We start from the raw sequence: 13887 nt of genomic DNA on the forward strand, positions 1-13887 counted from the left end.
GACGGCAGGAATCCAGCAGTAACCTATAGTCACAGATTAGAGCTGCTATCCTGAACAAACAGACCAGACATTTAACTGGGAATATAGCAAAACAAGACATTCCTTCATTTTCATTTAATCATAAAAATCCACCCCCACTCATTCCACTTCAGCAGAGTTTTTCCAGTCTGAAGAACTGGGGTCCCATTCTGCTTTAGGTTAGACCTCATTGCAGAACAAGCTCTACTGATTGTAATTTATCCTATAGTTATAAAGTTGATATTGGGAGTTTGGCTCTACTATGTATCAGGCTATATAAAATTGTCTTTTAAAGCTGTATTCATATTTTGTAGTCCTATGGCTGGGAAAAAATAACAGCAGAGGAAGGAAGTATTACAGCTCCCATGAAAACTGAAGCACTAAAAGAGAGATAAAGCTCACTCTCTCTCAATTGCAATTCCACGACCAGCTCTGCACAGTGAGGGGGCCAGCTGTCTTCCCCAAGAGCCGGCTCACGCAGGCACCTTGAAAGAGTAATTTCAAATTCTCTCTGCACAATGCTCACAAATCCAAGTTTATTTTGGGAGTCCCATTACGTTATGCAGGGGCTCTGAACACTTATGTACATGATTCATTGTACCTAACATCACACACTAACTGTTGTATTACCAAGAGCATATGGTAAGGAAGCCGTTATTCCAGAGGGAACAGATGAGGCTGCTAATAAGGACACATTACTGAAAATAAATTCAACACTTTCAATTATCTTGTGTTGCATGTGATGTGTGCAGCTTGTTGGCTTGGTGTCTGGGAACATGTCATTTTCAAATATGCATATATTTTACCAGTAATGTTTTGCAGACTGAAATCTGTGGCTAAGTGTATTTTAGGCAAAGGGCTACAACTTGTGCAGAACTGGAAAACTGGACATAGTGTCTCTGTGAAAAGAAGTACCAAGGATGCCAAAGAAAATCAAGATGGAAGAGCACATGGGATACAGAACAATGTTAACATATCTTTGTAAATACACACAGCCTGTTTACATTTGTCATACACGTTAATAATGTGCATCACAACCCCCATTTGTGGCTTATCCCCCCAGCCGTTATCAGCTGCCAGTATTACCACTGTAGCTTACACAGGGGTCTGCTGAACACCCAAGGTTCAAACGCTGATGATAACCTGTGGTAAGGGCAAATGAGGAGTAAGACATTCTAATTAGCCACATTATTAGGCATCCACCAACACCGTCCACAAAGTGGATTTGCAGAAACCTCTCCGTTTACACTGGAGCTACCTGCACAGGTTGCCTCCAAGCGCTACTCGATTTTAGCTCAAAAATGCCCTACCCAGGGAAGTTCTTCAGCAGGGCTAAAGGTCTGGGGTTAGAACAGAGCCAGGGAGGACATCACCGTGTGGACACAACCTATTCCCCCATGTGAGCTAGGCTGATCTGAGCACTCAGTATCCATATGGCAGGATGAAAAACAGTATGAAACAAATCTCAGGGACTATTGTTTGGACAGTCATCCCCAGAGCAGGAAAAAGTTAGAAAGCAGAAAGCCTCTTGCTTGACTTCATACCTCCCAAAATCAGGGCTTCACCTGAACTAACTTTTTCTCCCTCTGCAGCCAGTGAAAGCAAATGAGACCTCCAAAGAGTATTTAAAAATTTACAAGTGATTAATTGCTCCATAGAGTTGCCAGTTTCTTCTCGTGAATTACAGAAAGAGCCTTTGGGTAGCTAGTGTCTCAGCTGACATTCTTCAGTTAAGTGAACTATATTGAAATGGGATTAATCCTGTCCTCAGTGTCATGACTTTATGTGTCTTGACATAACGTGATCCCATTCAAGTACTTCAGGAACATGAAGTCATTGTGCTTCTCCTCTGGCAAAAAAAGGGAAAAGCTCAACTCGCACCTACAGTTACCAAAGAACAGGTTGCACATGTTCTTCAAAAGGCAACAAGAGAAATTTAACCGCAGACCGTAAGGGAATATTCGTGACCCTAAACTACTCTGATCCCACTTAAAAATACAACATTGCAAACTATCCCCATACAAAATGCAAATGTTGGACTCAAAGTTGACACAACAACAACTGCATAGCATGAATTCACAATAGGCATAACTGAAAGATCTCATAAATCAGAGCTGAGAGCAGCACACCTAAAACAGGAAATCCTAAACTCTGGCAATGACTATAAAAAACTAATTATACTCAACAATGTAATTGAGGGGTAAAACACATTCTCCCTGGCAGTAGTAGTAGTAGTAAAGAAAGCATATGAAGCAGCCAGCTCAGAGCACATTTCATTAAAACCATCCTATTTCTTCTAACAAAACTGTTCATTATCAAGGCATGGTGAGCCGATCAAGTAACACCATCAGTCTCTTTCAACAGAGAAATTGTTTTGCCATTTGCAAACTGAAAAACATATGTTCTCAATATTTTTTTTCTGATGTATGCTTCTCCTTCAAAACCAAAGTCCACGGCATGTGCCAAAAATCAAATAATTGATCGGAAAATATATACCAACTGGCATCTGAGGGTTTTCTCAGTCTAAAGGGTTCCTCCTGTCATTCTTTAGGCCACGTTCAAAATCCATTAACTAAATGGAATATCTGCTCCTCTTCCATACCCCTTAATCCAGCTTATCCAGATCCTCTGCTGACTGAACTGAATCCACTCTAGCATGAATTCCAAGAAAGCCTCCAACACACACACAGAAACTGTAAAGCACAAGTCTGAAAGACTAGAGACATGTACCTCAAGCCCACGCAGCGTAACAGAAACAACTCTGAGGTTCCCAACAAGTTGGTATGGTAGGATGAAGAATGTCACTGACACATAACAAAGCACCAACCCAATATAAACTCATTCATAAGAAAAGTTCAAGCACAATTTGTAGCAACAAATGGAGTCCCATCACTACATGGCCCGCTACACAGGACAAGTACCGTTTACCCTCCTGCAGTTAACACACGCCCAGCTCTGTATCATGCGATATAGAGCTTTCAAAAGGCATGTGAGCATGTCCTCGTGCCCGATCCAAATCCCATGGGACTCCTGCATGGTAGCACAGCATACGAAGCAAGGATTAAGGATCACAGAGTCTTCAGTTCTTGGGACTGTTTTTTTTCTCCTTCATTCTTCTCTGAGAACTTAAGCTCCCCTCTTCAGCAAAGGCATTTGCCATTAAATCCCCACCACAGAAAGCATTGTTTGTCATAGTTTTCTTCTAGCTTTGCCACTTTAAAAGAGCAAGGTTGGCATTTCAAGAGGCAAGTATTCTCTGGTTAATCTCCTTGTCAACTTCCCTCTGTACACATCACTGACAACTCATCTTATAATGAGCACTACTGCCTCAGTTAAAGTGAGATAAGAGATGTATATAATATTTATGCCTCCTTATTTATTTCATTACTGTGCATTCTCAGACAATAACTGTTTTCTCCAGATGAGAAACAGACAGAATATATCAATCTCAGGGAAGAGCAGCTTAGACATAGCTTAAAAGCACTTGAGGATCTGCATCAAACACCTGTTTTTTAGAACTCATTAGAAATTTGTTTTGTGGGCATCTAAACCAATTCAGTAGATGCATACCTCATCAGAAAAATTTCTTTTCTTTCCATGCTATAGAGCTCCCACGAAAACTCATAGCCAATGTGGCCTACTGGTAAACAGTTCTTGCCATGAATAGGATTAACCTGGCTTCTACACATGACTGTGTGGAAACACAAACTACTGCAACTTTTGAGAAATATATTTTCAAGTAGGGTAAAGAAGAGGGGAAGGAGAATGGGGGAAATAAGAAGACTATGAATTCACCTCTTACACTGTTGGTATCTACCTTGTCCCCAGTGCTCCCAGTTATCAGACATTGCTATCTTTGATGAGAGCAAGTATCTCCCCCCTTGTGAAGCTGGGAATGAAAGCACAGCCCTCAGCTGCCCAGGCAGGCAGAGAATACAGCCTTGGCAAATCCTCCTTCCACTCTGTGTTTCAGAGGGATTAAACCATATTCACTGCTTGGGTGATTGAGGACATGATGAAACATGCTGTACAGCCACTTTTTACCCAGGGCAAGGGTTCACTGGTTTTCCAGTTTAACTGGCACCACCCTGACCACTTTCTAGTCTGGTTCAGTATTGTGTGATATTTACTTTGAGATCAATTGGCAAACTAGTTAAAGTAGCAGAAATACTGGGGCAGCAACCTCTAATGAGAGGGCAGGGACAAATCTTTTTGTGCAGGACAGCAGCAGCTGAAAGACCAGCCCGAGCTTCATACTGTCACTGTGTGGCTTTGTGCTGCTCTTCAAGTGTGTAGGCATACATCACAAAATACCCTTCGACACTGATGTCCCCAAGAACAGTGATGAGTGGCTTCTCAACAGGTTCCATTCACTGCAGGTGATCTAAAGACACAACTATATCTGGAGCAGAAATTACAGAACCTACCCATCACCCTTCGCTTCTTAGCAAGGTGTGTGATCCTGCAGCAAAGTCTACATTTTTGCTATCTACTATTCTTCAGAAAATAAACCAGTAGTAAGTGGTATGAAGGAAGACCTATTATACTGGGAAGTGAAAGAGTTTTTCAGGCGCATGGAGGGGTAATAGTAATGTAAAAATTCTAAGGCAACCAATAGAAAGCTCACACATGAAAAACCACTGTATTTGGGAGAGAATTTAAAACTCGGTACAATTTACTACATTTTTGTATACCTAATGGTTGAGTTTGCAATGGCAGTGTAATATAGTGACTACTATTTGGGACATAACAGCTGAAGTATCTTCTATGTAAACTCCAGAAGCTATAGAGAACAGGCATATACTGCTAAACAGTAAGCCTTGCGCTAAACGACATCAGTAATAATTATTGGGACAGAAAACATTGGGATGCATTACTAATGAGTTACAGAGCTTTTCACATAATTGTCACCACTTGGAGCTGGGGATAGCAAAGCAAACCAGAACAAGCAGCTTCTGTGTAAGTTCAGTAGGCAACAGTTTCAAACGTAGCACGAAAAATAATTCATATTGCAAAGCAGAAGAGAACGACATATTTAACGCAGTCACTTTTTTCCTATTGAAAAGAAAATCTTAATTATCCCTTCAAGTAAAAACAGAGATAAGAATACTTCCCCTTGCAAAAAAGATTCAATAATCAGGGTGAAAATTTACCATTATGCGTATCTTCAAGGCTGGACAGGTAGAATTAAGACAATAAAAATATAAGTTGTAACTGATGTTATAGTAGGCTTTTGGATGAGGTTGCAATATTTTGGCTGTCTCACAGATTTTGGAGCTTCTGGCACTGGCAATACTGTCTTCTGTAATCCATATAAACAGCGCCTTTTAGAGGAACCTGGGAAAAATCTTCCCGGAGGAACAAGGAAAAAAAGCCACGTAATCACACAGAATTGATTTTATAGATACCATGTCTCCATTAAGGATGACAACAAGGTTTCAAAATACTCATTTCACATACAGTCAGTACGGTTATCACAGAAGTCTCAGAGATGAAAAATACCTGTAAGTGCTTTGGACTTTATCCTTAACAACTCCAAACTGTTTGCTATTACATAGTATTGGTGACTGACATACAACATGACAGGAACAATAAAATTTAGTAGTAGTGACAATACAGAAGCAGTATTAGTGCTTTAAAGAAACAGAGCATTTCCTGCTGAAAATGTCAACAGTGAAATAATATTTTGTCACAACAACCCCACGCAACACTACAGGCTGGGGGCAGAGCGGCTGGAAAGCTGCCCGGTGGGAAAGGACCTGGGGGTGCTGGTTGACAGCCGGCTGAACAGGAGCCAGCAGTGTGCCCAGGTGGCCAAGGCGGCCAACAGCACTCTGGCTTGTATCAGACAGTGTGGCCAGCAGAACTAGGGCAGCAAATGTCCCCCCTATACTCGTCACTGGTGAGGCTGCACCTCCAATCCTGTGTTCAGTTTTGGGCCCCTCACTTCAGGAGGGATGTAGAGGTGCTGCAGCTTGTCCAGAGATGGGCAACGGAGCTGGGGAAGGGTGTAGAGAACAACTCTGATGAGGAGCGGCTGAGGGAGCTGGGGGTGTTTAGTCCAGAGAGAAGGCAGCTCGGGGGGGGGGGGGGGACCTTATCACTTTCTACAACTACCTTAAAGGAGGTTGGAGGCAGGCGGGGGTCAGTCTCTCCTCCCAGATAACAAGTGACAGGACAAGAGGAAACAGCCTCAACTTGCACCAGGGGAGGTTTAGATGGGATATTAAAAAAAAATGTCTTCACTGAAAGGTTGGTCAAGCCTTGGAACAGGCTGCCCAGGGAGGTGGTGGAAGCACCATCCCTGGAGGTGTTTAAAAAACACACAGATGTGGTGCTTAGAGACGTGGTTTAGTGAGGACTTGGCAGTCCTGGGTTAACAGTTGGACCTAAAGATCTCAAAGGTCTTTTCCAACCTAAATGATTCTATGAGTAAGTAACAGTAACACTTCAACAGTTACAGCACAAATGGGCAAATTTAACAGCTATTATTCTGGTTATCATTTGCCTTCAGGCATACCAAGGCAGCACTGAAAACTTGTAAATTTACACTGTGTCTCCTAAACTCTGAAAGAAAAACTCAAAATTTGGACACACGCTCATTATTGCTGTTGCTATACATCTAAGGAAGTCCAAAATAAACCAAATAAAAACTCAAGGTTGTGTAAGGTGTGGTGTTTTGTGTTTGGTGGTTGTTTTTTTGGTGGGGTTTTTTTTTTCAGATAGGATGTTCAGAAATTTCTGAGGCCACCAAAGAACACAACTCAAAGATTAGCCATGACAACATTAACCCAATATTCTCTGATGCATCAGTAGAGCTACTGCACCAGAACAGAGAGACCAGACTTGTTAAATAAGCACATTTTTTTCCCACTTTGGATTTTGGGAATAATATGAAACCCACTCAACTCTCAAAATATGATGACTGTTTCAATCAAGTGGAGCGAATAATTTTCTTTGCCTCTAACCTTACTCTCACCCAACAGAGTTGGGGCAACTCTTCTCTTTCCTATAAAAACTATGGGATTTTGATAGTGTTTGCAAAACATTTGCCCACAGGAACTTCATTGGCAAGGAGTTTATTCCCCCTTGCCAACCTAGTAATTTGTCTAGTTGAAATATTAAATAGCTTTTATACAGTTTTACCTACCGAGGGGGTAAGGAGACCTGAATGTGGACAGAAGAGCTACTGCCCAAAGGCAAGCAGACCTACCCAGATTCCACCAAGTCCTCCATTCTTGATGGGCAGGGACTCCCATTTCCATCTCACTGCATAGTTTGCAGAACAAAACAGATTAATGTGAAGTCTGTCTAGGACATACACAGCAGCAACCCACTGAATTTTCTCTTTCTAAAGCAAAAGATATACTGTAAAACACTGGCAATATCTCTCCCCTAACTCTTCTCTAATCCCTCTATTTCCATTCACAGCATACTCAAAACTCAATTAAAAACCACTATATTACACCCGCAGAGTGCTGAATGTCATGCACTAAGGAAGTTTATACCACGCCACAGCATGGCTTGTAACATGCCAACCTCAAGTGCGTGCCATTACTTACCCACAAACACAATGACACAACAGGTCTACGTGACCCCCAGAATGAGAAGGGCACACCACAGGAGCTCCCAGACTTTTCCCGTGCTGCCCCTATCCCTTGTACGAACACCACTTCTGTGGTGCTGGCAAACTTGGGTACAAGTACAAAATACTGCATTTTCCTTAAAATTGTCCTTCCTGCTTTGAAAACTCCTGCCATATAGTTTCTCCATAGACATGTTCCTGTTCTTTAGTAAAATTAATACCAAGTCTTGAAGCATTTCTTTCCCCATGCAAAGGAAGCAGAGGGAATCCCAAAGACAATGACCTTCTTTGGGCTATACCAGAAAGACCATTCAACTTCTCGCAAATGGGAAAAGATTTCAGACAATTGATTTATATACATTCAGCCTCTGCCTGAATAAGAGACACCCATAAATCTGAGAGTAAACCCTGAGGCCAAAGACCTCAAGTGACAGGAGAATGCAAAAGGCACTTGCAGGGCAACATGTTGGAGAAGCCACAGAAGAGGCTGGTGCGAGAACCCTGCTGAGCGGTGAAGGGTCAGTGATACTGTTTACCTGTAGATACGGAAATGACAAAAGCGGTGGTTCATACTGGGAAGGCTGGCCATGCAGCCACTGCAGTTGAATTAACAGGAAGAATTTCAGCTGAGCAGGGGTGAAAGTCTTATTGCTATACTCTGAGGACATTTATTTTCCATCATTCACAACTGTCTTTTTCAAGGCAGATATTAACACATAAAGGAAAGCTTATACTTCTCCATTTCCAAAAACAGCTTTCCATCTTTCTTTATTATCCATGTATATAAGCACAATTATTTTTATATCAGTAAATATGAAAAATTTTAATTCCATTAATAGCCTTATTTCTTATGTTCCTCCTCTGGAAAAAACACATTATTTCTTCTTCATTGTCACTTCTAAAAATAAAAAAAAAAAACCAAAACTATCAAACCTGCAAAAACCAAAGTTCTCATATGACCTTGGGAACTTCTTCCACTAGTACGAGACTCAGCAGCCTATCTGCTGTTACGGATATAGCATTGCCAGACTATTAAGTAAAGGAGAGCCCAGGTTATAAAGTTAAACGTAATTATGTACCTTTACTTCATAATATAATCAGAGCTTTACTCTCAAAAAAAAAAAAAGAGGAGTGGGATCAAGGAAAAAAAATAATTAATATTGTATTTCTAGTTACCCTATGCATTTGCTATGTGACCCTAGGTGGATGACTTAAGTTCACCACTATTTTCCCATCTGAGCAAAGCAGTATTAAAGTTCTCCTCTTTCCTCACATAGGCAATACACTGTATCTGATATGTAAGAAAAAGGATTTAGGAAACACTCACATCAGAGATTTGTAGACATGCAGAGTATTAACAGGCAAACATCATCCTGTGCACTAGGAAGTCCAGAGGTTATACGCTCCCTTCGTTTTTCTTGTAATTAAAATTAATTACTTGAGTTTGGTCTATAAAAGTCATTCACAATGAAGGAATGCTTCATTAAATCATGCAGAGTCAGAGCTATTTCTAGTATAACTCCATTAGCTTTACAGAAAAATACTAGGGATGAATTTGTCATTTTAGGCTTATTTTCCATTCCAAAATTCCTTAATGGCATAACGAAAAAATAGAAAAGCTGGCCACAGATGTTAAATAAAGACATTCTGAGTCCAATCCCGTTTCCACAGGATACAATGGGAGTTAGTAGATCAGGACCCACAACACGCAACAACAAAAGCATTTGCTGATCTTAAGCTTTAGCTCAAATTCAAAATTTTCATGCCAAGACTTCTTCATCTTGGACTTCCCCCCCACCCCCATTTTTCCATTGAACACAAGTCTGGCAAGAGATTTCTTTGTCAACAGCCTTTTCCACTATGTACAAAACTCCTGTGATCACGTTTAGGTATTTAAACAAAAGAACCCAACACCACAATAAAAAAGAATCCTATAATGTGTTAAAGCATTGCACAAGAAGCACAATCCAAAACAAAAGGCTTTTTCAAAATGGAGAACCCAGCATACCACCAGATGGTACAGCAGCATCAGAATATGAAACCCATTACAAATTTTTGCTGTAGGCTATAATTCTAGGCAAAAACCCTCAGGTTTCATAATAAAAGATATACTTGTTAATTATTACTGTTTTACCAAAATACCATAGTCTGAGCAAAATCCCATTGCAATAATCATAATGCTACATTTAAATCTACCACAAATACGTTGGTATATTACAACACAGCATTAATGTGCAGCATTTTGGTAACAATGTAGTCCAGTAAGATACAGGAGGATTTTTAAATAACACCAATTATTTGTAACTCAGCTGTACCCTGGGTGGTGTCAAGTACCCTTCCAGGACAGATTCTTGTATGGTTTTGTTGAATACACACTCCTTGTCAACAGCTCTTTCTTTATGGTGCTTAGGAAGCACTTCAGCCATTTCACTGATCAGTACAAATCAAGCAGTACTGCAGAGTGAATCACTGGGGCACTGTTCAGGATAACCATGCAACACTAGGAAAACAATGGAGTGAAAAGCCAAAGCCTCGCAAACTTTAAACTGTAATTCACTATCAATAAAGAGTGCATCTGGATCAGGACGGCTTTACAGGAAGAGAAGCTCCTTGGATCTAAGGTCCTACTATATGTTGCACTCCTTGTAGAGTCCCACTTGCCTCATGGAGCACAGTACCTCACAAAAATATCAACAAAATTTTCTGTGGGGCAGCTACATAGGAATCTTTTTTTTTTTTTTTTTTTTAAGAAAAATTATCAGTTGAGCGATAACCAGACAACTGGGGGGATGAGGGTGGAATAAGCTCATGCTTATCAATTTAGTTGAGCAGTCTTCAGAAAGAAGAACACTAGGCAAATGAATTGGACACTGTGAAATAGAAGCCAAGCAGTGTTTTTTATTAGATTTTTGAGAAAAGTTACTTCTCTCGAGATTCAAAACAAGATGTTGAAGAACTGGTCACAACAACATTTCTTGCATTTCCTTTTCAAGTGCCTAAGCTTGGTCATCACCAGATGTAAAATACCACATTACCAGCAGTCTGAACTGCTATGCCCTTAAAATTCAGGGCAGCGGACTGTGGTGTGTCCTTCTAACTCAAAGGCAGAGATAGAGAAATCGTTTTCAGGAACCAAGACTAAATTGAAAGTGGAGAATGTATAATTTTAAACTTAAACAGCTTTATGACCTCACAAGTTATCCATCATGCTAAAAAGTAAAGCCCCCTCTGCCTGTGCAGGGAAGTTGGACTTCCATAAAGAGACATGTAACAGGATACATCAATATATGTTTGCCAGCAGTTCTTTGTTGTGTAGGTCAGCCCTCCGCAGGTTTAAGTTTCAGTTACTCTACTGAATGAAATCTAACATTTGCCAAGGAAGGGTTGTTGAATGAGAGGGAATGGGGGAGGAGGCAGGGAAGCAAGAATTCTACATGGGGAAAAAAACATGAATTGAGCAGAGGAAGGTGGCAGTGGATTTGTTGCTAGTGAGGTACATACAGATCAAGAAGGTGGTGACACAGCAAAGTATGATTAAAAGAATCAGTCTGTAACAGAAACAAAGATCCTGGAGAGCCAGTGGAAGCAAGAGGGTCGGGAGATGGAAGAAAAGGAATGAAAAGGAGAAAACGTGCAGAAGAAAAACTGAATGAGGAAGAGAAAACATGCAGGATGAGAGAGAAAAAAGTAGCTATTGAAACAAAGGAAAAGCAGCCTGTGATGAAAGCTAAGCATTGGAACTACCCATAATACGAAAGTTGGAACTTCTTTCTACCAAGGATGTACAAGATCAAAGGACCATCCACACAAACCTGCAAACTAAAAGTTCACCACACAAGATCACCTTCTTGCTTCCACAGTTAGTAGAGATACCCAAGCCCTCTGAAAAAGAGAACTATAAATTCTTACAGTGAACCACTTTGGTGAGTAGAAAGGGAAGATGTATGAAGTGTGATTATGGAAAGAAATTAAAACAAAATACTCCCAAGCCATCCCGTTGATTTTCTGCCCCACCCAAGAAAAAAAAGCTCCAAGGAGAATGATTAGCTTGATTTTCCAAAAGGGTATCAAATTATTCTAAGCTCTACACTTAATCAAAATCTCTTCCTTCTTGCTTACTTCCATGGTATGACGCTTTTTAAGTCCCACATATGTTTGTTCCATAGAATAACAAAAAGGTAATGAGAGGGGGAAAACCAAAGGTGAAAACAGTAAGGTGCATCAACAGATCCTTTTGCGATAGGACACTGACATCACAATGATGGACTCTTTACAAGGAAAAAAAAAAAAAAAAACCACACACCACAACCCTATACAAGCTTACAGATAACAAACCAGCAAAATTTGCAAAGACAAGTTTTTCTCTCATTTTCCAAGCATTTGGTTTAAGGTGTTTATAACAACAGCAAACACGTATCTTGTAAGCAGAAGTATCTATGACTGGGGGAAAATAGATGGGGCATTTGCCTTCACTTGATAACATCCCTTCAAAAATTCAACTGTTCATATTCTGAGATATGCCATGGCAACGAGAACCATAAAGGAAATTTTCAATGGCTTTTCTCCACTCTCTGGGGCTTTTTTCTGATTATTTTTTTTTTTTTAACAGGAGTTTTTACCACATAGTGCAGCACGCATCACCAGCCTGGGGCATCCTGTCCTGTCCCCACTTCCTCTTCAAGTCACCAGAAGATACTTGTCAAGGAAAGAGGAAGAAAGCCAGAGAAGAGGGATAGGAAGGGAATAGAAAACAGATGCTGAGAGGAACGCACAATGTACAGCAGTCTTTTGTGGGGAAAAAAAAAAGGTAAAATGAGGGAAAGGACCCAAACTAAAAAACACATCATGTAAAAGCTTCTGGATAATTTCAGTGCAAAGTTTCTGAACGTAAACATAGGAGAAGACTGAAGGAAAATTGCAACTATATTGTGTGTGTTTGTAAGTGTATTCCCATAGAGGGGAACTAAAAAAAAAAACCAATTTAGTAGCTTCACTAGTAACATGCTCTATACTAGGAGAGAAGGTCACTGAGACCACTTCAGCTCGTGTTAGAATTATTAAGGAGAGTATTTAAGCCCCTGAACTACCCCTCGGTGCAGGCAGCGTGCTCAGAGCCACCTCAGCTCGGCCTGCAGGCTGCGGGGCCACAGGCTGAGGCTCCCGGGCCCGGGGCTCGCCCCCGGCAACTCCCCGCGGCGGAGGTGGCGAGCACGGCTAAGACGTGACAGAAATACCTACTCTCCAGCCCCCTGGAAGCGCAGGAGACCCAACCTTTCATAAAAGCCAGCCCCGACCAGGGCCCCTCCCGCCCCCGAGCCCACCTCAGCGGGGCCCCGCGCGGAGCGACCCCTACCTGGGTCGTGGAAAGGGACCAACGCGAAGTTGTAAAGCGGCCTCTTGGGTCTTTTTAGCGACGTTTCCAGGATCTTGGATGCCCCCTCGATGACTTGCACCAGGTCGTCGTACATGGAGCCGGTCACATCAAACACGAACGCCAGGGTGGAGGCTCCCTCCGGCACCGCCTCGCCGCCGGGCTCGGGCGCAGCGCGGGGGCACAGGGCGAGCAGCAGCACCACAGCGCCCAGCCCCGCTCCCCGCGCTCCGCGGGCCCCGCCGAAACGCATTTTCCCCGGCAGCCTGCGCAGCTCGCCGGCGGCTGAGAAGAAACACTTGAGACAGTCCGCCCGGAGGAGCGCGGCGACCGGCGCCCGCCGCCCGCCCGCTCCCCTCAGCGCGGAGGGCAGGAAGCGCCGCGGCTTTTGTCTGCGCGCGGCTGCGGCCCCGCTCCGCCTTTCCTACCGGGCAGGGCTGGGGCAGCGCCGCCCCGAGGGAGCAGGCTGAGCCCCGTCCATGCCGTGGGGTGCGGAGCTGCTGCCGGCGCGGCTCGGGCCGGGGCTGAGCCTGCCGCCTCTGGAGCCCCGGCGGCGGACCCAGGCGCCGCGGCCCCGCCTCCCGTGACCCGCCGCGGCCCCTGCCCTCACCTCCGGCCCCTGCCCTCACCTCAGGGCCCCTCCCGCGGCGGCCGCCGGCGGGGCGGGCTGGGGCTGGGGTCGGGGCCGCCCCTCGCACCTGGCCGCCCGCAGCCGCCCCGCTCCGCCCCGGCACCGGCGGGCCGAGCCCCCGGGAGAGCCGCCCTGGCGGGAACGGGGCGCCAGGGTGAGGTACGGACCTGCCCGTCACCGAGCGGGGCTGGGCCCGCACCTGCCGGCGAGGGGAGGACGGCGGTGCCGACTTGAGCTCGTTCCTGGGAGGGTAGATCAGTGTGGCACTGTTTTGTTATTACA

At 43.4% G+C, this 13887-nt stretch overlaps 1 protein-coding gene across 1 annotated transcript in view; it reads right to left on the minus strand.

The window, feature by feature from the left end:
• HMCN1 (hemicentin 1) overlaps positions 1-13455 on the minus strand; it is a 202606-nt gene extending 189151 nt beyond the window's left edge. The window contains exon 1 of the mRNA XM_027811253.2: positions 12957-13455. Coding sequence (XP_027667054.2) covers positions 12957-13227 — 271 coding nt within the window. The 5' untranslated portion in view covers positions 13228-13455. The remainder of the gene's footprint in view (positions 1-12956) is intronic.
• Between the last annotated feature and the right edge of the window lie 432 nt (positions 13456-13887).

The sequence above is a fragment of the Falco cherrug genome, chromosome 12 (assembly GCF_023634085.1).
Source record: "Falco cherrug isolate bFalChe1 chromosome 12, bFalChe1.pri, whole genome shotgun sequence".
Taxonomy (NCBI): domain Eukaryota; kingdom Metazoa; phylum Chordata; class Aves; order Falconiformes; family Falconidae; genus Falco; species Falco cherrug.